The following is a 22,096-nucleotide window of genomic DNA, read 5'->3' as shown; positions in this document are numbered from 1 at the left end:
AATTTTGCCAGTGGCCTTTCATCCAAAGCTGGGCCTGCATCAGGCCAGTCACATCCTTAAGAACCTGTGTGTGCACCTCACCAGGCTTTCAGTTGTGTCTCTGGTGGCCGCTCCCCCGCATCTTCACTGGGACCACTCCCATCCTCATCAGAGGGTGGTGCACCTGGACTCGCAGCAGCAGCATCTTGCTCCAGGTATTTGACAACCTCCCAGAAGGGTTTCGGGGGCGAAATCCGGTTTCCGTCTGTCCTGCCCCAGCAGAAACACTGTGTCCTGTCCAGTCTCTCTCACGCCCAGGCAGGGTCACAAAAATAGGGGCAAATTATGGCTTTTGAGAGCTCTTCTCTCGGGCTCCTCTCTCCTTCTGTTGATAAGTGAAAGGTGTGTTTAGGGGTAAAACAGGCCGGTTTAGGGAGTTTTAGGAACTAGGGTGGGGGAGGCATAGTTGGCTGGGGACTTGGAGCTGCCAAAAGGCATACATTCCCAAAGAACAAAAGACGCCACAGGATAAGGGGGAGGAAGACACCCGTTCACAGAAGACAGGGAACGCCACAGGGAGCAGAGAGACAAAAGGGAGAAAGAGGAAGACAGGTGCTCACAGGGGACAGGGAATTCTACCACTGAAGGGGGAGAGAAAGAGGGGGCCCACCTGGGGCTTGAGCTTTGAAGCTGCTATAGGACCAATCAGAAGGGAGTATTGGGACACAAAGAACTGCCGCCTTTATAAACCTTAGGAAAAAGGGGCTCAGTGGGCCACCCCCTTTGGGACCCCCTCCCTACGGGGAGTCTGTGCTTGTTTCCCAATAAATGTCCACCTTTCCACACACCACCGTTTGTCCGTGGCTTCATTCTTGGAATCCACCTGGGCAAGAACCCGGGAAAGACAGCACCTGTGCATCCTGCTCAGAAGAAACCACGCGTTTCAGTTTGGTCCCATGTTTCATAAGTAATCTCTACAGATAAATTCTACAGATAAATTCCGCCACCTGCAGAGCCTTCAGTCTTCATATAATCATGATTGTTTCTGGACCTTGAGCCTCCTTCTTTTAACTTTGGAGAGACCTTGTTATCATCATCATCATCGTCACCATCATCCAAACAATATTTATTGAGCTCTGATGTGGAAATAACCCATGGCCTGAATAGGCATGTGCTTGAGATATGACAAAACAAGTAAGCCAAAAGCAAGTAGGTAAATTATTTTAAAGTATTTGATGTGATATTTCTAAAATAAAACATAACCCTAAGGCATTAAAGTCATCTTCATTACAATAAATATGCCTTTCATAGGCTTGCTTACATTTTTAATTGTTTAGTATAAATTTTATTTTTAATTAGGGAGAGAGAGAGAGAACACTAAAATATTTAGAGCCACAAAATTCTTAAAAAGGTAAAACACCATCTAAGTATTTCCCGTAAGAGAGAGCTGTAACTATGTCTTTTTAGCTGAAAAAATGGGGCACAGAAGGGTTGAGTAGTCTGCCGAGGTTCCCAGCGGGAGTCAGGAATGAAAATACGAGTCTATTTGCTTCTGAATCTTCCCGCTCAAGTACAGCATTTCTGTAAAGTCTGGAAACATGGTGAATATACGTAAGGTCAAGGGAATCTTCAAGCCTTAAAAATGTAAGTCACATCTCCATGCTCTGCAAGGGAACCTTCTGCGGCCGCACTCCGGGTCCCAGGGGTGCTGTTCTCGGCCTTCCTCTCAGGGTCCCTTCCTCTCCATGTGCTTAGGACCATCTCACTAGCTCCCCTTCTCCCTTAAAGGGGCAGCGAGGTCGAGACTGGTCTCAGACTCTCGGGGCTCCCGGCCCACGCAGCACTCTCTATATTGAAAACTGTTGGAACAAATGCATTATTTCCAGATTTTTGTCAAGAAATTCCTAATTCATATCCTCTGACCCTGTGACTCCACCCCTGGGAATCCATCCTAAGAGAATGTGCTATCCAATCAGTACCAAGCCTGCTCATAGCATGTTCAGTGGAGACTTGCAAGATCAGGTTGGGAGGACCCAGAGCTCAGTGGCTCCCTAAAGGCAGGACTGCCTTAAAAGGGATTACCAGGCAGTTTAATGCGGGATATTTACAAAGCGTTTGCAATGACCCAGGAATGCAGATGTTATAATGCTAAGTGGGGGAAAACACAAGATACATTCAGTATGATTTCAACAACAAAAGATGTTTCAATAGCATATCAGAACCCCTAGTCATGTGGGAAATGGCTCCATGGTGGGGGGACTTAGAACACACTGAGCTAACCTTGAGCAGGTAGTTCTGGGATTGACATGCTAATGTAGTTGTGACTCTTCCAGGCAGAGTATGTTATTCAGCATCTCAAACCGGACTGCTGCCACGTCTCCCAGTGCGAGATGATGAACTGGCAGAATTCGTCATCAGGGAGCCAGAGGCCAGCAGCACCATCCGATCACGGAGAAGGGAGCCAGGAGGAGCGGTAACTAAATAACCGGCGCCTGCGTATGGAGCATCTGGGCTTCAGAGGGCCTCTGGCACTTACAACTGAGGCGAGGGACCGAGAAATGCACAGAGATGCTGCAGCCTGGTGTCTTGGCATGTTCAAATGTTCAAAATGTTCACATCTCCCGCCCTGCCATTCTGTTCATGAGCTTCTATTCCTACAGAACAGAGCAGAGTGCAGCTAAAGACCAATGTGAAAAAGGACTAATCTCATTAGTATTGTTTAAAATAGCCCCATGTTTAAAGCAATTTATATGCTAAACAACAGAGTATTGAGAAAAATTTAGGTTACACAATGTGTTGACTTAAAATAGTTTCAAAATGTTAGTAAGATGGGATTATGAAAATACAGAAAACTGCATATATGGTATAAACCTAATTTCAAATATATACGCATATACACCTGTGAATGCCCAGAACATAGAGGAATCAGTACACCGCAGTGTAGCTGTGCTATCTACAGGGGGCATCGTCGGAAATAACGGTTGCTTTTACAATCATGGGGGGAAGGACTTTGTTTAACACTCACTCCAACAAGGAGGGTCACCATGTGCTCTGGGCTGCCCGCCCTCGGGGCCCTGCCTCTGCACCGCAGCGGGTACACGGTATCATCAAGCCAACCTAGGGAACTTGGAAAGCCACTTCCTTGATCCCTGCAAAAGAAATCAGGCCTGTTCAGGGATTTGCTCATAAGATGGTGGCTTCCTTTCCGATCATTTTCATTCTTCTACCAGGGCAGGGAGGGACACAGTGAGACCGGCCACAAGCCGGGCCTGAGCAGAGGTGGGCAGGGATCCTCGGTCCTGCAGGACTCCTCACGGGCTCAGGCTCTGTGGCCGCTCTCCCCCAGATGTGTGCTGATGGCCTGGCAGTCCCCACCTGCCCCTGCCAAGGGGATGCCACCCCCTCTTGACAGGGAGCACGTGAAGGCTGGGTTCTGCAGGACTTCTCAAATGACCCCCTGCAGGTCGCACATGCTGGGTGATACTAACAGCTCTGCTAAGTGACCCATCAGAAAGGAAAGGCCAGACCTCCCTTGGCATTTGGCTTCCTGATGCCTGTCTCCATCAAAGGCAAAAAACAACGACAGAATATTTCTATCTGTCTCAGGAGACTTTGTACAGAGAAATGTGCAAGTTTCGGAGCTTCCTTTTGAAACCGCTTCCAACTCTAAAGGCCACCAAGTACCCTGGCCTGGAGGAGCCTGGGGCCCCTCCCACATGCTGCCAGCTCTATCTCCAGGGCCTTAGGAGTCATCCGCAGGGGGGAGTAACCGCTATTGTCATTGGTCTCTGGGCAGTTACTGCAGTGTAGGCCTCTGGGCACTCCCTGGGGCAGGCCGCATGGACTTCCACAGCCCGCAGAGCCTGGCTCCAGCAGGCGTGAGTCTCAGAGTGAGCAAAGCCTATTCTTTGTAGACTCTGTGCCCACAACATGGGGCCTGAAATGCTGCTCCCGTTGCTCAGGACTGAGGAGAGAGCGGACCAGAGGGGCGCCCGGATGCATGGACCACACTATCTGCTGTGCTGAGGACAGTTTTCTGGACGGTGCAAACTTGGAGTCTTCCAATGGCTTTGCTTTGGGCTCACACCCCAACCTTGCACTTCAGTTGTCCCACATGTCATCTACGAGAAACACTCCCAGAACAGTGACTATGAGCCTAAGGTTGAAGAAAGGTCCTGCCATACCCAGCCTGGCCACTAAATCCTGCCCATCCTTTGGGATCATTTCCAATGCCACCTCCTTCCAGGAGCCTCTGTTTGCCCCCGGGGGCATTGGAGCTTCCTTTCTCCCGGCCTCGCTTGTACCTCCTCGTGGCTCTGAGCACATGAGCCCTCAGCGGTGGCTTTAGAGGGGATTGCTGCGTGCCCTGGAGCACTCTCACCCCTTCCAAGGGAGCCAAGGCCTCACCCTGAGGAACTCCTGGCCACCTCTCCCCAGCAGGGGACCGTGGCGGCGCATTGCTGAGACAGGGACCTGGGTCCCGCAAGCAGTCATCTTCTCGATCAGACTTGCTGGGATGAAATCTTCAGTGTGGAAGTTGGCTTTGGTTGCTGCCCGCTGGGAACAAGATGCTGAGGAACGGGATATAGGCTGGTCGCCTTCTGCGGCACTCTGGGCGGAACAGAAGTCTGCTGCAGTCAAACCCAGGTGAGGGCCCGGCGGGCGTGGCTCAGCAGTTGAGCATCGATCCAGGAACCAGGAGGTCACCAGTTCTATTCCCGGTCAGGGCACATGCCCGGGTTGTGGGCTCGATTCCCAGTAGGAGTGTGTGCAGGAGGCAGCTGATGGATGCTGTTTCTCTCGTCAATGTTTCTATCTCTCTATCTCTCTATCCCTCTCCCTTCCTCTCTCTCTAAAAATCAATAAAAACATGAAAAAGAAACAAACCCAGCTGAGGCCCCCGGGGCAAGGAGCTCCTTCAGAGTGCCCCCCGGCACACCTTTTTCTATGCTAGAGGCTGGGCCAATCACATGACAGGAATCGAAGGGAGAGAAGAGAGGAACCACCCGTTGGTGAGCCCTTCTGTATGCCAGTGGGTCAGCACTCACAGCTCTCCTGGCGCTCACAGAGATCCTGCAGGGGCGGCATTAATATTGCCACTGCCAAGATGAGCACAATGCCAAGGAGGGACGTCGCCCACCGGGGCCAAGGTCACACCGCTTGTAAGTGACAGAAACAAGATGTGGTCACCAAGCTCTCCCACATGCCATGCGCCACACCACTCCCCAAGGCACAGCAAGCCCTGGTGCTGAAACGCTGATTCTCTTTATTCCTCTGGCATTTCTATGCATGTGTGCTCCCGGCGCACTGTCCCCTCCTCCTACAGGGAGCTCTTGCCTGTGACACTGTCCACAGCAGGTGATCAGAAGTTGCCCCATGAACAAGGGAGGTTCTGACAGCCCCACCTGCGCCAGATGAGCCCCCTGAGGCTGCAGCGCACGAACAGGCAAACCACTGTGTCGATTTCTACAAAACGAAACAGACCCTTACCGTACGATCCAGCATCATGCTCCTCGGGAGGTAACAACATCTGTTCACACAGACACTTGCATGTAGATGTGCAGAGCACTTTATTCACAATTGCCAAAACCTGAAGCAAAGATGTCCTTCAGGGGGAGGGATAAATAAACTGTCCATCCAGCTAAGAGGAAATGAACTACCAGCCATGAAAAGACATGCAGGACAGTAAATGCATATGAGCAAGTAAAAGCAGCCCATCTGAAAAGACTCAGTACCGCAGGGTTCCAACTATATGACATTCTGGAAAGGGCAAAACCATACAGACATGAGAAGATCAGTGGTTACCAGGGGTTGTGGGAGGAGGAGGGACGGATAGGAGGGGCATAGAGGACTTTCAGGGCCGTGAAACTACTCTGTAGGATCCAGATAGCTGTCATTATAAACTTGTCCAAACCCATAGAACATGCAACAGCAACAGGGAACCCGACAGTAAACTATGGTTTTAGGGTGGTTATGCTGTGTCTGTGTAGACCCATCATAGTCACAAATGTACCACTCTGCGGGGGATGCTGAAACTGGGGAGCCTGGGGGAGGGGGATAGGCGGCATTTGGGAACTCTCTGTGCCTTCCTTCCATTGCTGTGAACTGAAAACTATTAAACTTTTTGTAAGTATTTATGACCTTTAGCCCAGCATCTCATTGCCAGGAACATGTCCAAGAGGAGACGTCCGCGTGCACTGAGACAGCTCCAGCAGCAGCATGGGTTTCTATGTCATTGACTAACAGGGAAGATCAGAAACTGGAATCACAATAGCAGTTACCACTTCGATGGCACCTCTAGGTGATGCTCAGCATTCTTACCAGCCAGCGAGTGGGATCCGGCCCTGAGGGTCACACAGAGCCGTCCAAAACCGTCACCAGGCTGCTGCCAAAGACACGGGCCATCGGGTGAGAGAGCAGGATGCAGCCTGGCAGTGTTCAACACCGGCTCCTCTCCGCACGTGAAACGGCTGCAGGGGAGGCGCCCAGGGGAAGGCTGTTCTGCTGCAATGATGTGATTTACAAGATTTATTTTTATACCAAATTGTCTTTGTCTCTTTTTAAAATGCAAATGTAATCATGTCACTTCCCGGCTTAGAATTCATCCGTGCTCCCAATCTTTCACTACAGTGATTTTCAAATTATTTTTTTCCGTCACCAGAACCATTTATCAAACAAAACGCAAGCCCCTTAGGAGGGCACACTAGGTCCTCCTGGGCCCACGGTCTGTGCCCCTGCCCACAGCCCCTGCAGCCGCGGGGGAATACCCGCCGCACTCTGGACAGGCAGCCTTCTGGTCTAGGCACCGCTGACACTCGCAGGGAGGGGCTCTCCCTCTGAGTCTCCCAGTGCCCTCTGACCTGCCTACCACAGTGGCTGCAGCGCAGGGAAGCCAGGCTGAGAAGGGGTCCTCGCGGGGCTCTCACCAGCTCCCCTCCCTCACACGCAGAATGTTTCTCGACTGCAGATGGGAACTGCACTGGCTCCGCAGGGTTGACACAGGCTTAGAGGATGCCGGGCACAGAGCAGGGCCCCATAGACAGTATGAGCGAGTGGGATCCAGCCCTGAGGGTCACACAGAGCTGTCCAAAACCGTCACCAGGTGGCTGCAGAAGACACAGGCCATCGAGATCCATAGACAGTATGAGCGAGTGGGTGCACAGATGAATGCTGGTGTGACCCGCTGCCTTTCCACACACAGCACCAGGGAAAAGGTCTGCCTTTGGGGGCCACTCGGGAGCATCCGAGCTCTCAGAACGACTCTGACCCCAGGGCAGTGGGAGAGGTTGAGGTTGGGCAGGGCCTGGGAGAGGAGACAGAGCTGGAGGATGAGATCAATAAGGGAGGGGCTGGGTGAGGTTAGTCAGAAACTGGACAGCACAGGGAGGCACCAATGGGCCACCCACAGACAGGTCTGGGCCGCTGAGCCTTGGGACAAGTGAGCCCATCAGAAGGACCTGGGCTGAGTCTACTCTGGCTCCCAGCTGCCTGCAGGGGACCTGGCCCACAGCGTCCACCAACTCCAGAGTTAAGGTCTCAGTTTTACATCCCACGCCCGAATCCTGAGGCTGAAAGCTGGGCCTTCGTGTGGTTTTGTAGAGAGCACTCCTAACTCCGGGGGCGAAGGACGTTTGCAAATAGCAGTTGCTACATGCGGGGGCATACATGCAGAACCACTGCCACCTTACGGGGCTCTGCAGGGACCTGTTATTGTTTCCATTTTGCAGATGAGAAGCTGAAGCTCAGAGAGATAACGTGCCCAAAGTCACGCACGTAGCGACTAACCGAAACAGGCAGGGTTGGGACCCAGTTCCGTCTGACTCCAAAACGCGGCCCATTCTGCTCCGTGGAGTCTGTAAGGATGGACTAGCACAGCGGCTGGAAGCCACCTCCCCTGTCCACGTGGCCACACACTGGACCAGACCGGAGGCTGCAGCAAGGATGTCAACCGCTTCGCTGGGCCCCTGGCTTAGAGCCTCTCCAACTGTCAGAGCCCTTCTCCTCCCAAGGCCCCCAGTGCAGCAGCACAGGGCAAGGCCCCCAATATAGGAGCACAGGGCAAGGCCCCCAATATAGGAGCACAGGGCAAGGCCCCCCAATATAGAAGCACAGGGCAAGGCCCCCAATGCAGCACAGGGCAAGGCCCCCTATGTAGCAGCACAGGGCAAGGCCCCCTATGTAGCAGCACAGGGCAAGGCCCCCCAATATAGAAGCACAGGGCAAGACCCCCAATGTAGCAGCACAGGGCAAGGCATTTTGCTTAGTGTAAGCTCTACCCCTGGCTCCCAGGGTGGCCATGCCACTCAAGTCCAGCCAATCAGTGCATAGCCTCTCCCTGCACAGGGACTGGTGTAGGGCAGGCCCGTGACCCTTTCAGAACCAATGCAACAGAATGGCAGGATTTCGTGGCCTCAGGGACAGAGGGACTCACTCTCCCTCTGGATCTGGGTCTGGCCTTGGAGTCAAATGCACCTGGGCTCAAATTTAGATTTTACCACTTTCTTGCCACATGAGTCTCTCCTAGAAAATGTGAGTATCAACCGTGCATTTTGGTTTGATGCTTAGGTGAGTTAACACTGGGAAATGTCTAGGTCAATGGCAGGTACACAATGGTCTCTTAATAAAGGTGGCTGCTGCTGCTGCTGCTGATGATGATCATGATAACTCAGTAAATCAGTATATTACTGCTTTTAAGAGGGACCTTAGGTTAGAACCACACTGCAATGCACACACTTAACTAGTTCATCTTCATATTCCCCAGAGCCCAGCAAAGATCCTAAGGGTGGCCCTCATGGAGGGATTAATGTAAGGAGAAGAGGGAGCGACCAGAGCTCCCTCTGCTGTGTGTGGCCACACTGAGAAGGCGACTGGCTGCTGGCAGGAAGTGATCCCTCCCCTGTCGTGCTCAGGCCCTGGCCTTGGACGCCACCTCCAGAACTGTGAGAAATAAGCATCAGGCTTGTGAATAGTATTTTGTTTCGGCAGCTGAGCTGACTGTGAGGGAATAAGTGGAGCCTCATTTGCCTTTTGACAGTAATGATGCCAGCTGGAAAACTCCATCACGCCAGGCTCAAGACTTCAGCTCCTGTTGAGTCTGCACTGGAGCCCCTCTGGAGGGAGGGGAACCAGCCGCCACTGCCTCCAGCCCTGCTTCCTCATGGCACCTCCCCTTGGCTGGGTGCCCTTCCACTCCCCCTCACCCAGTGCCTCCTGCTGATGGCCCAGGCCTGCTCCTACAGCCCCTTTCTCCACGCTCCGCCCTCAAGCTGAGAACTCCTGGCAAGCTGCCTGGCCCAGGAGTCCTGTAGGACATCGCTGGGGAGAGGGAAGGAGGTGTCCATGGAAGTTCAAACAGCTGTCACCACCCAGCGCCAGTGTCTGATTTCGATAAAACATATTAATTCCAGGTTAGCAAAATGTTTTATTAATGGTTTGATTTAATAAAAAACAATTAACAATATAAAAGCAAAATTAAGTGCTTAAAACATTTTAGGGGAGCACAACTTCAAGGAAAAAAAAGGGGGGGGAGAAGGCAAAAATCGATATAATGATTTTGAGAAATGGCCTCCTAAAGCATAAGCCAGTGATGGCGAACCTTTTGAGCTCGGCGTGTCAGCATTTTGAAAAACCCTAACTTAACTCTGGTGCCGTGTCACATATAGAAATTTTTTGATATTTGCAACCATAGTAAAACAAAGACTTATATTTTTGATATTTATTTTATATATTTAAATGCCATTTAACAAAGAAAAATCAACCAAACAAATGAGTTCACATGTCACCTCTGACACGCGTGTCATAGGTTCACCATCACTGGCATAAGCCAGCTAATTGTCACCACGTTTCCTACCCACACAGGGGAGGGGGCACAAGAGGCTCTTGATAATAAAAAGTACCAGGCCTTGGTAAAGAAATATAGAAGTGCCAAACACTAAAAAAACTCAAGCAACCTCATCTGGGCCCCGGTGCCTATATCTTTGCAGCCGAATCGGACTCCCACGGCCACTCACCCTTCCCTGAGGGTCACTTCCCCAGGGAATGCCAGGTCCAGGTGACAGCTTGGCTGGCAAACCCTCCCAAGTGGGTTTATGTCCAGACCCCAGACTGGTCACTTCTGAGTGACTTACCCAGGAGGGCCCAGCTAAACGGCTCTCAAATGTCTGAATAGGAGGGTCCTAGGCCAGCACCTGACCGGGAGCGGGCAGTGGGGGAAGCCCAGGTGAACCCCCAGAGCAAACTCACTGGTTTACTTAGACGGCATGTTACAGGCCAATAAAAACAACTCCACCTCCACTGGGTAAACAACAACCATCCGCAACTCTCTTAAAATGTGGGCTCCGGCTCTAGTGGCTAAACGCCATAGTGACCATGACACCCAATTCTCACAAAAGACAAAGGCAAGTCTAGAGAGCTTCTGAGAAACCTTCTGCTTTACTGACAATAGAACACCAGCGACTGGTCCCACTCTTTCCTCCACGTCCTTGCCTTGAAGATGGTGTCATACATGGACTCACTGCCCTCGTCTTATGACCACGAGGCAACAAGCAGAAGAACAGAGAGCCAGAGAATAGAGTGGAAACACACAGCCTGGGCTCCTGAAGACATACTGAGCTGCTGACCCATCCCCAGGCGTCTCATTAAGTAAACACCCATATCTGAGCTTCAGCCACTGTTTCTTGTAGCCAACGCCATGTGTACAGGACACACTGGACTCAGCCTGATTTCAAAGCATCATTTGTTGTCAGAAGCAGCGTGGTTCAGTGAAAAGCATCGCCTGACTCCTCTGGGCCTCAGTTTCCTCGTCTTTAAAGTGATTATTCTGCCCGGGGACTCCTGAGGAGTAAGAGTACCTGGAGATGGCAATAATAATTATTGTTATTGTTGGGCAGAGAGCACTTGCTCTAAGTCTTTTATTTACATCGACGTATTTAGTTCTCACCACAATCCTGTGAGGTAAGTATTTTCATTGTCCCCGTTTTGCACAGAAGGAAACTAAAGCAAAGCAAGTTAGGGGAGTTGCCCAAGTAAGACCTAAAGCCTAGACTTAAAGCCAATGACCAGAATCCCTGTCCTGAGCCACTCGACTTGTCACTTCTGGATCATACTAAGTCTTCAATAAGTGCCTTATTATTATTATTATTATTACTAGAGGCCCGGTGCACAAAAATTTGTGCACTCGGGGGGTGAAGGGAGGGGGGTCCGCCAGCCCGGCCTGTGCCCTCTCACAGTCTGGGACCCCTCGGGAGATAACGACCTGCTGGCTTAGGCCTGCTCCCGGGTGGCAGAGGGCAGGCCCAATCCCTAGGTGCAGCCCCTGGTCAGGCTCAGAGCAGAGCCGATTGGGGAGTTGGGGTGCCACCCCCTCATGCACAGAGCAGGGCGGATCGGGAGGTTGCGATGCCACCCTCAGTCATGCTCAGAGTAGGGCCGATTGGGGAGTTGGGGCACCGCCCCCTGTCACACTCAAGGCAGGGTCGATGGGGAGGTTGCAGCGCCACCCCCTGTCATGCACAGAGCAGGGCCGATCAGGGGGTTGGGGCGCTGCCCCCTGTCACACACAGAGCAGGGCGGATCAGGGGGTTGGGGCGCTGCACCCTGTCACACTCAGGGCAGGGCCAATGGGGAGGTTATGGCTCTACCCTGTCACACACAGAGCAAGGCCCGTGGGGGGGGGGGGGGGGGCGGTTGGGGCGCCACACCCTGTCACACACAGAGCAGGGCCGATCAGAGGGTTGGTGTGCTGCACCCTGTCAAACACAGAGCAGCAGGGCAATCAGGGGATTGGGGAGCTCCCCCTATCAGGCACAGAGCAGGGCTGATCAGGGGGTTGGGGTGTCTTCCCCTGTCACGAATAGAGCAGGGCGGATAGGGAGGTTGTGGCCCCGCCCCCTGTCACACACAGAGCCGCAGGGCGATCAGGGGGTTTGGGTGCTGCCCCCTGTCATGCTGATCCCGGTGCCGGGAGCCTCGCTGCTCCACTGATCCCAGTGCCAGGAGGCATATTACCCTTTTATTAGATAGAATAGAAGCCTGGTGCATGGGTGGAGGCCGGCTGGTTTGCCCTGAAGGGTGTCCTGGATCAGGGTGGGGGTCCCCACTGGGGTTCCTGGCCAGTCTGGGTGAGGGGCTGAGGGCTGTTTTCCTGCTGGCGAGTGACTAAAGCTTCCAACCGCTCCTTGTTTTCTTTTCTTTTTTTTTTTATTCTGGGCCAGCTTTAGCTCTGAGTCCTCGCTGCTAAAAACATCGATACAATGTTTTGGTCTGGCTCGCTTTCAGTCTGGCTGTTTTCTGAGGTTTTGTTTAGCTTCTTATTTGCAACATAGTACATATTTGCCTAGACTTGCAGCTCAGAGGCCGGCAAGTGGGGCGGGGAATGTTGGAGTCTGCAGCAAGCAAGCCTCATGTTCGCTTCCAACTGCCTGGCTGCTGGCCGCCATCTTGGCTGACAGTTAATTTGCATATACTCACTGATTAGCCAATGAAAAGGGTAGCGGTTGTACGCCAATTACCATGTTTCTCTTTTATTAGTGTAGACTAGAGGCCCGGTGCACAAAAATTTGTGCACTGGGGGGGGGAAGGGGTCCCCCAGCCTGGGCTGTGCCCTCTCACAGTCTGGGACCCCTCAGGAGATAACGACCTGCTGGCTTAGGCCTGCTCCCGGGTGGCAGAGGGCACTCCCAATCCCTAGGTGCAACCCCTGGTCAGGCTCAGAGCAGGGCCGATTGGGGAGTTGGGGTGCCGCCCTGTCATGCACAGAGCAGGGCGGATTGGGAGGTTGCAATGCCACCCTCAGTCACGCTTAGGATAGACTGATTGGGGGGTTGGGGCACTGCCCCCTGTTACACTCAAGGCAGGGTCAATGGGGAGGTTGCAACGCCACCCCCTGTCACGCACAGAGCAGGGCCGATCAGGGGGTTGGGGCGCTGCCCCCTGTCACTCACAGAGCAGGGCCAATCAGGGGGTTGGGGCGCTGCTCCCTGTCACTCACAGAGCAGGGTCCATCAGGGGGGTTGGGGTGCTGCTCCCTGTCACTCACAGAGCAGGGTCCATCAGGGGGGTTGGGGCGCTGCTCCCTGTCACTCACAGAGCAGGGCCCATTAGGGGGTTGAGGAGCTCCCCACTGTCACTCACAGAGTAGGGCCGATAGGGGAGCTGGGACACCGCCCCCTGTCACACACAGAGCAGGGTGGATCAAGGGGTTGGGGTGCTGCACCCTGTCACACTCAGGGCAGGGCCAATGGGGAGGTTATGGCTCTACCCTGTCACACATAGAGCAAGGCCCGTGGAGGGGGATTGGGGCGCCACCCTCTATTACCTACAGAACAGGGCCAATCAGGGGGTTGGGGCTCCACCACTGTCACACTCAGGGCAGGGCCGATGGAGAGGTTATGGTTCTACCCTGTCATACACAGAGCAGGGCCGATCAGGGGGTTGGTGCGCTGCACCCTGTCACACACAGAGCCGCAGGGCAATCGGGGGATTGGGGAGCTCCCCCCTATCAGGCACAGAGTAGGGCTGATCAGGAGGTTTGGGCGCTGCCCCGTCACGCTGATCCCAGTGCCAGGAGCCTTGCTGCTCCGCTGATCCCAGTGCCAGGAGCCTCGCTGCTCTGCTGATCCCTTTTATTAGATAGGATAGAGACCTGGTGCATGGGTGGGGGCTGGCTGGTTTGCCCTGAAGGGTGTCCTGGATCAGGGTGGGGGTCCCCACTGGGGTGCCTGGCCAGGCTGGGTGAGGGGGAGCTGAGGGCTGTTTTCCCGCTGGCAGTTGACTAAAAGCTCCCAACTGCTCCTTGTTTTCTTTTTTTTTTTATTCTGGGCCAGCTTTAGCTCTGAGGCCTCGCTGCTGAAAACATGGATACAATGTTGCGGTCTGGGGCTTTCGTTTTGTTTAGCTTCTTATTTGCAACATAGTAATAGTTGCTTAGAGTTGCAGTTGAGAGGCCGGCAAGTGAGGCGGGGAACGTTGGAGTCTGCAGTTCCTGGAGGAAGCAAGTCTCCCTGCTCACTTCAGTGCCTGGCTGCCGGCCGCCATCTTGGCTGACAGTTAATTTGCATAAGGATACGCTGATTAGCCAATGGGAAGGGTAGCAGTCGTACGCCAATTACCATGTTTCTCTTTTATTAGTGTAGATTATTATTGGGATTCTAGTATAACTGACAAAGCATATTCCCCTTAAGATCTCTCTTTTAAGGAAGTGATTTTTGGGACCTGGGAAGGGAGACATTGAATTAACAAAACTTGGTGTGTAAAATGCGTGGCTACTTGAACAATCCACTGAGTTAAATACAAATGGGTTTGACATGGGTTTGGGTACCTCTAGGTTAAGGGCACGTGTCCAGTGTCACATGTGCCGATTAGCTCTGTACTTTGTTTAAAACCCTTACACCACCCAACACCCCCGATGAGTGTGACTAGCACCTGCCAGGAAGCTCACAAGCTGTACCTCATTTCCAGAGAAATGATCCTGAGCACAGATGCCAGAGCAGCGTCTGGCACCGCCCACCTCGGTGCCTCACTGGGGTTCCAGGGGCTCTGGCCTAAAGCTTCCCAGGCAAGGCCAAGGGCCAAATGACAACTGACTTCATCCCAAACCCAAACCCAGCCCTCAGGTAGACCCCACCTGCAGCAGGTGGGAGAGGATCTGAAGGGTCCTGGGTCCTGGGGAAGGGCACCATAGTCAGCTAGTGATGTCTGCCATGAGCATGGGATGGGGTGAGGGTGGCATGAGTGACTTATAGTTAGACACCTGCCCACACCTTCTTCCTGCACCTGGGACTAATGCTCCAAGCAGTGAGGGAATGTGCTTGTTAGAACTGAGAGAAGGAGGCAGGGTACATCCTCCCAACCTCAGAATGGGGCCCAGGACTGGGGAGGATTCTGGGCACAGCATCTCCTGGGACCACCATCCTCATTGGCCACCCCCAACCCTGCCCTCCACACACACACAGGACCCAAGGTAAGTTGGGTGAAGAGAGGAACCTGAGGTGAATGGCGGAGAACAGCAATTAACAGAGCTGACTGGTAGGGAAGCTGTGAGAGAAGATGACCAGGTAACCCTGCCTCTTGGCCTAATAAACAGGGTTTGGTGCTGGTGGCTTCTGCCACCGTAAGCCACATTACCATGTGCTGTGTTTCATAAGCCCAGAGAGTTAAACCACCAACCAGAATTGCTGTTTGGTTCATTCAGGACTCTGTCCTCCCACACTGACCCTCCCCCAGTTCAAGCACACCCCATCTTCCTGGCCTGACTCTCAGTGCTGGCCCAGTCTTAGCTCAGCCTCCTCCTGTAGCAGGGCACTCTTGGAGCCCTCGCCCCCTGCCCGGAGGAGCATGTGCAGGAGGGAGCGGGCAGCTCTTCTCCAGCTCAGGTCAGCTCCAAGAGGCTCTGAGCAGTGACTAGACTTCACAAGTCACTCAGTCAGGGGAGTCCTGTCTATTCCTCGTCAGGGAAGGCCCAGGAGCACTCAGGATCGGTCTTAGCTCAGGTGCTGTAGAAAGCAGAGCCTGAGACAAGGATGAAATGCTGGCATTTCCCTCAGGAGCGGTAAACCCAGGGCAAAGAGAAGAAAAGGGAAAGGAAGACAAAGACCGATGTGAGGTGCAGGGCGATCCCGCCAGCCACCTGGCACTCAGGACTCCTCTGGGAGGCCTGCACGACCTGCCCATCTCAGAGCGGTCCAGCAGGGCAGCAGGAAGGGAGCGTGCCCCTTCGCAGCCTGCCCGCCTCTCACTTTCTGTAGGTGAAGGTTCACCTGTGGAAAACTAACTCCGTGCATGTTCAGGCTTCATCAGCAGGCCCTGCAGTGGCCGCTGAGACCAGCTCCGCGGCTCAGGATGCAGCCTCTTAGCGGAGTCCGGAGGGTAGGTGGTAGCATGCTGTGGGTGGAGCACCTCCCAGGAGACCCAATAGAGGGAACCTGGGAGGCACCCATGTCTGTGATAGACACAGGAGTCCAGGCACTCACCCAAGGGATCCTGGCAGTACAGGAAAGGGTGTAGGGACATGGAATATGGGCACTGCCTGCGGGTGACAGAGCCAGGGCCACTGTCAATGGGACTCTGATGCTTTCACTGTGTGACCTCACCTGGAGACACGTGGGCCCAGACACGCCAGCCCTGGGAGCCATCAAGGCCTGATTCTCTGATCCCAGAATGCACCTCCCTCAGAATGCACCTAAGAAGAGCAGAATCTAGATCTGCCTTTTCCCACAAAAGGACAGGACAAAGGGACAAAACCCTCAATTCAACACCCACTGTGCCCTGCTCAGTGCAGTGCACCTGCCTCACATCATGCTCTCCTCGAATTTTCTTCTTTTTTAAAATCAAAACTGATGTCTGCGAGAGCTTCTGGTTGTTCAGAAGCAGAAATGCATCCAAGGCAAGACAAAGGTCATCACAGCCCAATGGCGGAACAACTGGTTGCTATGATACGCACTGACCACCAGGGGGCAGACGCTCAATGCAGGAGCTGCCCCCTGGTAGTCAGCGCTCCCACAAGGGGAGCACCGCTCAGCCAGAAGCTGGCTCACGGCTGGCAAGCATAGCAGTGGTGGCGGGAACCTCTCCCACTTCTGCGGCAGCACTAAGGATGTCCGACTGACAGCTTAGGCCCACTCCCTGCAGGCCTAAGCCATCAGTCGGACATCCCCCAAGGGCTCCTGGACTGCAAGAGAGCACAGGCCAGGCTGAGGGACACACCCCCACCTCCCGAGTGCATGAATTTCTTGCACTGGACCTCTAGTACAAAATAAACCTTACAGCTAAATCAATTTTTACTTATGCTCTAGATAAGCTCCACCTTGATTACTTGCTGGGTCCTTCTTAGGGTTTGCTACATGCTGCAGTGGTTCCAGTGTGCAGACCGGTCACCCACAGCTTGCGCAGGACTTCTTGAACATTCGTAATAAATGAATGGATTCAGTCACATCAACCCCACTTTACAAATATAGACATCGGGACACAGAAATGTTGACTTATTCTCATCTAAGAGCTAATAAACTGATGGCAGGAAAGCCTGGGAATAACACTCTTTAAACACATTCTGCCTCTGAGTTCCTCCAGCTGAGCTGGGAGCTGGGAGCTGGGAGCTGAAAGCTAGGGATGACCAGGGCCCGGCCTCCCCCAGAGGAGACGCCATGTGCCTTACCTAAGGGACATCAGGCTGCTCGCTGTTGCTCTGTCGCCGTAGCAGTTCAGGGGCCTTGAAAGGAGCGGCCTCTATGTGAGATGCATGGCCAAGGAAAGAAGACTTCCAAACCCAAAAAGCAAGGTCAGCCGGGGGCAGACCACGTAGTCTGCGGAGCCTGAAAGCCAGGCAGAGCGGGGTGTAGAGACTGGGCCACTGCCTGGCTGGCCAGCCGGGGAGTGCCCAGGGGAGGCCTTCCAGCAGCCCCGCTGGGATGGGCTGAGGGCTGGCCCAGGCAAACACGGAATGGAGCAAATGCGACCAGGATGCATGCGTGCACAGCAGCATGTGCTACAGAGGTGCCGACCGCAATGGCCCTGTGATTGAGACGGAGGGTAGTGAGGGGCTTCTGGAATGGGTGGCAAAATTCTATTCCTGGGCCTGCATGATGGTTACAAAGGTGTTTGCCTTATAATGACTCACTAAGCTACACATTTGTTGTTGGGTCTCTGTATCTGTTATCCCATATAATAAAGAGGTGATATGCAAATTGACCCTCATGCCCTCGTGTCACAAGATGGCCACCCACATCATCACAAGATGGCCGCCACAAGATGGCCACCCCCACGTCATCACAAGATGGCCACTCCCACTTTGTCACAAGATGGCTGGCAGGGAAGGGCTGTTGGGGGGGACCAGGACTGCATGGGAGGGCAGTTGGGGGCAATTGGGCCAGTGGGGGAGCAGTTAGGTGTCAATCAGGACAGCAGGGAAGCAGTTAGGGGCAATCAGGCAGGCATGCAGGTGAGCAGTTAGGAGCCAGCAGTCCCGGATTGTGAGAGGGGTGTCCGGCTGCCAGTTTAGGCATTATGGGCCTAAACCAGTTGTCGGACATCCCCCGAGGGGTCCCAGATTGGAGAGGGTGCAGGCTGGGCTGAAGGACACTCCCCCCCGCCCCCCCGTGCACGAATTTCATGCACTGGGCCTCTAGTTTTACAAATAAAACTTAAAACAGTTGCAACCATCACCCTTACAAAAATATTTTAAAGCAAATCCAAAGAAAGAACGTATCACATTTCCACCTCCTTTCTTGAAAATTGAATCCAACAGCTTTCATCAGCTGGTTAAACTTGTCTAAAGAGAGTTATCCCGAAACCTCACTAACAAATGCTTACCAGGTAAATGCCCAAGATGTTTTTCTCCCCCTCTAGGGGAGATAGGGAGACCGGGAGTTTAACATCTAAAAATCCACGGAACTGACCATCCCCAGTCAGACCCTTGTTGTGGATGTGTCAGGATGACAGTTTTCACAGCAAACACAACCTTGCACCCAGGAGTCAGTGCCAGCAAAGTATTCCTTATCCTTTCCATTAAGCAAAACAAACCAAAACTGTCCCACTTGTTCCAAAGCACATGCATGATCTACCGCAGGAGAAAATGTGTACCTTTCACTGTTCTGTATACAAGACCCCTGTCCCACACCCAGTGTCACAGCTGAGTGTCAGGACCTGCTCCCAGGGGTGGGCTGGCATCGAGGCCTGGAAACCACCGGCCTCTGAATTCTCCAGCAGCTCTAGCCACACCCCTGTACTTCAATGCAGACAAAGTACTGGGGAAACTCCAGGGACTTCTCTCAACCCCCCGCCCTCACATTAAAATTGTTATCTCTGTGTCCTAGTGAAAATTCCGTTTCACAGCCAACTGGTACTTCCTCTAGGACAATGGTTCTCTACCTCTGGGTCGCGACCCCTTTGGGGGTCAAATGACCCTTTCACAGGGGTCACCTAAGACCATTGGAAAACAGATATATAATTACACTAGAGGCCCGGTGCACAAAAATTTGTGCACTCGGTGAGGGGGGGGAGGTCCCTCAGCCCGGCCTGTGCCCTCTTGCAGTCTGGGACCCCTCAAGGGATGACCACCTGCTGGCTTAGGACTGCTCCCCGGTGGATTGGACCTAAACTGGCAATCAGACATCCTTCTGGCAGCCCGGCAGCCCTCGGGGGATGTCCACTTGCCAGCGGGAGCAGACCTAAGCTGCAGTCAGACATCCTTAGCACTGCTGAGGCGGTAGGAGAGGCTCCCACCACCACCGCTGTACTGGCAGCCATCAGACTGGCTTGTGGCTGAGCAGAGCTTCCCCATGTGGGAGTGCACTGACCACCAGAGGGCAGCTCCTGCATTGAGCGTCTGCCCCCTGGTGGTGAGTGTGTGTCATAGTGACCAGTCATTCCCAGTCCTTCTGCTGTTAGGGTCAGTTTTCATATTACCTTTTTACTATATAGGATAGAGGCCTGGTGCATGGGTGGGGGCCGGCTGGTTTGCCCTGAAGGGTGTCCTGGATCAGGGTGGGGTTCCCGCTGGGGTGTCTGGCCAGCCTGGGTGAGGGGCTGATGACTGTTTGCAGCTGGTCACACCCCCTTCAGGGTGGGGGTCCCCACTGGGGTGCCTGGCCAGTCTGGGTGAAGGGCTGAGGGCCATTTTCAGGCTGGCCGGCGACTGAAGCTCCCAGCCTCTCCTTTTTTTCTTTTTCTTTTTATTCTGAGATTTATTTACCTTCTATAATTGAAACTTTGTTGCCGTCACTGGAGCTGAGAGCCAGGCTCCTGCTTGCTCCAGCTCTGTGGCCACAGCCTGCTGAAAGCAGGTATCTGGGGTTTGTTTAGCTTCTATAATTGAAACTTTGTTGCTTTTGGAGCTCAGAGCCAGGCCGCGACAGGCAGGGAACCTTGGCTTTCTCCATCACTGGTGCAAGCAAGCCTCCTGCTTGCTTCAGCTGCGTGGCTGCTGGCCGCCATCTTGGTTGGGTTAATTTGCATATCTTGCTGATTAGCCAATGGGCGGTGTAGTGAAGGTACGGTCAATTACCATCTTTGTCTATTATTAGATAGGATATTGTTTTTGTGATTAATCACTATGCTTTAATTATATTCAATTTGTAATAATGAAAATACATCCTGTATATCAGATATTTACATTACGATTCATAACAGTAGCAAAATTACAGTTATGAAGTAGCAACGAAAATAATTTTATGGTTGGGTGTCACCACAACATGAGGAACTGTATTAAAGGGTCGCAGCATTAGGAATTTTGAGAACCACAGCTCTAGGACAACAGGTACTTACTACGCGCCTGCGGGTCGGTCACTTTTCCGGATGCTTCACCTGTGCTCATCTCTGTCTATGAAATTGTCACCCGGAGCCTTTCACTGCACATGGCGATGCCTCTGGGCTTCTCTTCCAGTTTGTATAACAGTCTGGTGATTGAGGTACCACTGCACCGTGGACTAAACAGGGTCATTAACTGCTGAAGGATGGATGGGTCCCACCACACAGTGAGCCCTGTCCTCCCCCAGGGAGGCTCGGGAAGAGCCTCAGCCATGGGTGCATCTCCATGCGCCTTTCCAGGGCTCACCCTCCATGGGCGGAGTCCTTTGCGCTGACTTCATTCCCTGAGGCCCCCATGGTTCTCTACTGCCTGAGAGTCTCCTTTCCATCTGAGGCCCATGGCCCATCCCAGAGCTTCCTTAGGTTCCCCTTAGTCCACAATGTGGTGCATCCTGCCTCCTGGGGACTCTCTATTGGCCTCCAGTGCCCACCTCCTTCCCCTGAGCCTGGCCCAGCCTAGGAGCCTCACCTGGGCCCAGGCTTCCCAGTGTCCAGCTTGGGCCACTCCCTGGCATGGGCCCTGGGGCAGTGGCCCTGAACTTATCCGGCAAGCTGTCCTCACACCCTTGCTTCAGCCATCCCTTATTTAACAAATGCTTATCAAGGACCTATTATATTTTAAGCTCTGTGCTATGAATAGAACAGTAAACAACATGACCTTCCAAAATTTATAAAGAACTTATATAACTCAACACCAAAATAACAAACAATCCAATTAAGAAATGGATGAATGACCTGAATAGACATTTCTCTAAAGAGGACATACAAATGTCCTTTAGACATATGAAAAGATGCTCTAATCACCAGAGAAATGCAAATTAAAACCACAGTGAGCTATCACCTCACACCTGTCAGAATGGCTACTATCAATAAAACAACAAACAATAAGTATTGGCAAGGGTGTTGAGAAAAGGGAGCCTGGCTGCACTTTTCCTAGGAATGCGGACTGGTGCAGCCACCATGGAAAGCAGTATGAAGGTGTCACAAAAATTTTAAAAATAGAACTGCCTTATGACCCAATGATTCCACTTCTGGAAATTTATCTGAAAAATCCTGAAACAGTAACTTGAAAGAATATATGCACCCCCATGTTCATTGCAAGGTTACTTACAATAGCCAAGATTTGGAAGCAGCCCAAGTGCCCATCAGTAGATGAGTGGATAAAAAAGCTGTGGTACATTTACACAATGGAATACTACTCAGCCATATAAAAGGAGATCTAACCCTTTGGGACAGCATAGATGAACCCGGAGAGCATTATGCTGACGAATTTCTGACAAGTACCATACAATTTCACTGATATATGAATTCTAATGAATAAAATGAACTAACAAGTAAAATAGAAACAGATTTATAGATAGAGAGCAGGCTGACAGCTGTTGGGGGTGTGGCAGGGTTGAGTGAGGGGAGGTGAAGGAATTGAGTAAAAAAGAAAAAGTCATAGACACTGACAACAGTGGGGTGACTGCGAAGAGAGGGGTTGGGGTGGAGGAGGGTTTAGGGGGGTAAATGGTGATGGACAAAGACCTGACTTAGGGTAGTGAACACACAATAGAGTGTGCAGATGATGTGCTGTGGAATTGTGCACCTGAAGCCTGTATAATTTTGTTAACCAGTGTCACCCCAATAAATTCAATTAAAAGGAAAAAAAGAAAGAAGAAAATGTGAAGACAATCCACAAACTGGTAGAAAATATTTCCAAAAGACACGTCTGATAAAAAATTGCCATGCAAAACATACAAAGAACCCTTAAAAATCAATAAGAAAACAAACAACCCAACTTAATAAAGGACTATGATTATAACACCACCAAAGGAGA

At 52.4% G+C, this 22,096-nt stretch overlaps 1 protein-coding gene across 1 annotated transcript in view; it reads right to left on the bottom strand.

Moving 5' to 3' along the window:
* FRMPD2 (FERM and PDZ domain containing 2) overlaps positions 1 to 22,096 on the bottom strand; it is a 68,651-nt gene that overhangs the window by 42,930 nt on the left and 3,625 nt on the right. Inside the window, 3 exon segments of the mRNA XM_070431942.1 lie at positions 4,387 to 4,590; positions 17,138 to 17,229; positions 17,232 to 17,285. Coding sequence (XP_070288043.1) covers positions 4,387 to 4,590; positions 17,138 to 17,229; positions 17,232 to 17,285 — 350 coding nt within the window.

Source organism: Myotis yumanensis, unplaced genomic scaffold, assembly GCF_028538775.1.
Source record: "Myotis yumanensis isolate MYYU_CA2020_CCGP unplaced genomic scaffold, mMyoYum1.0.hap1 SCAF_13, whole genome shotgun sequence".
NCBI lineage: Eukaryota > Metazoa > Chordata > Mammalia > Chiroptera > Vespertilionidae > Myotis > Myotis yumanensis.
Note: the sequence above shows the minus strand (reverse complement) of the source record. Positions and strands in the feature narration are given on the sequence as shown.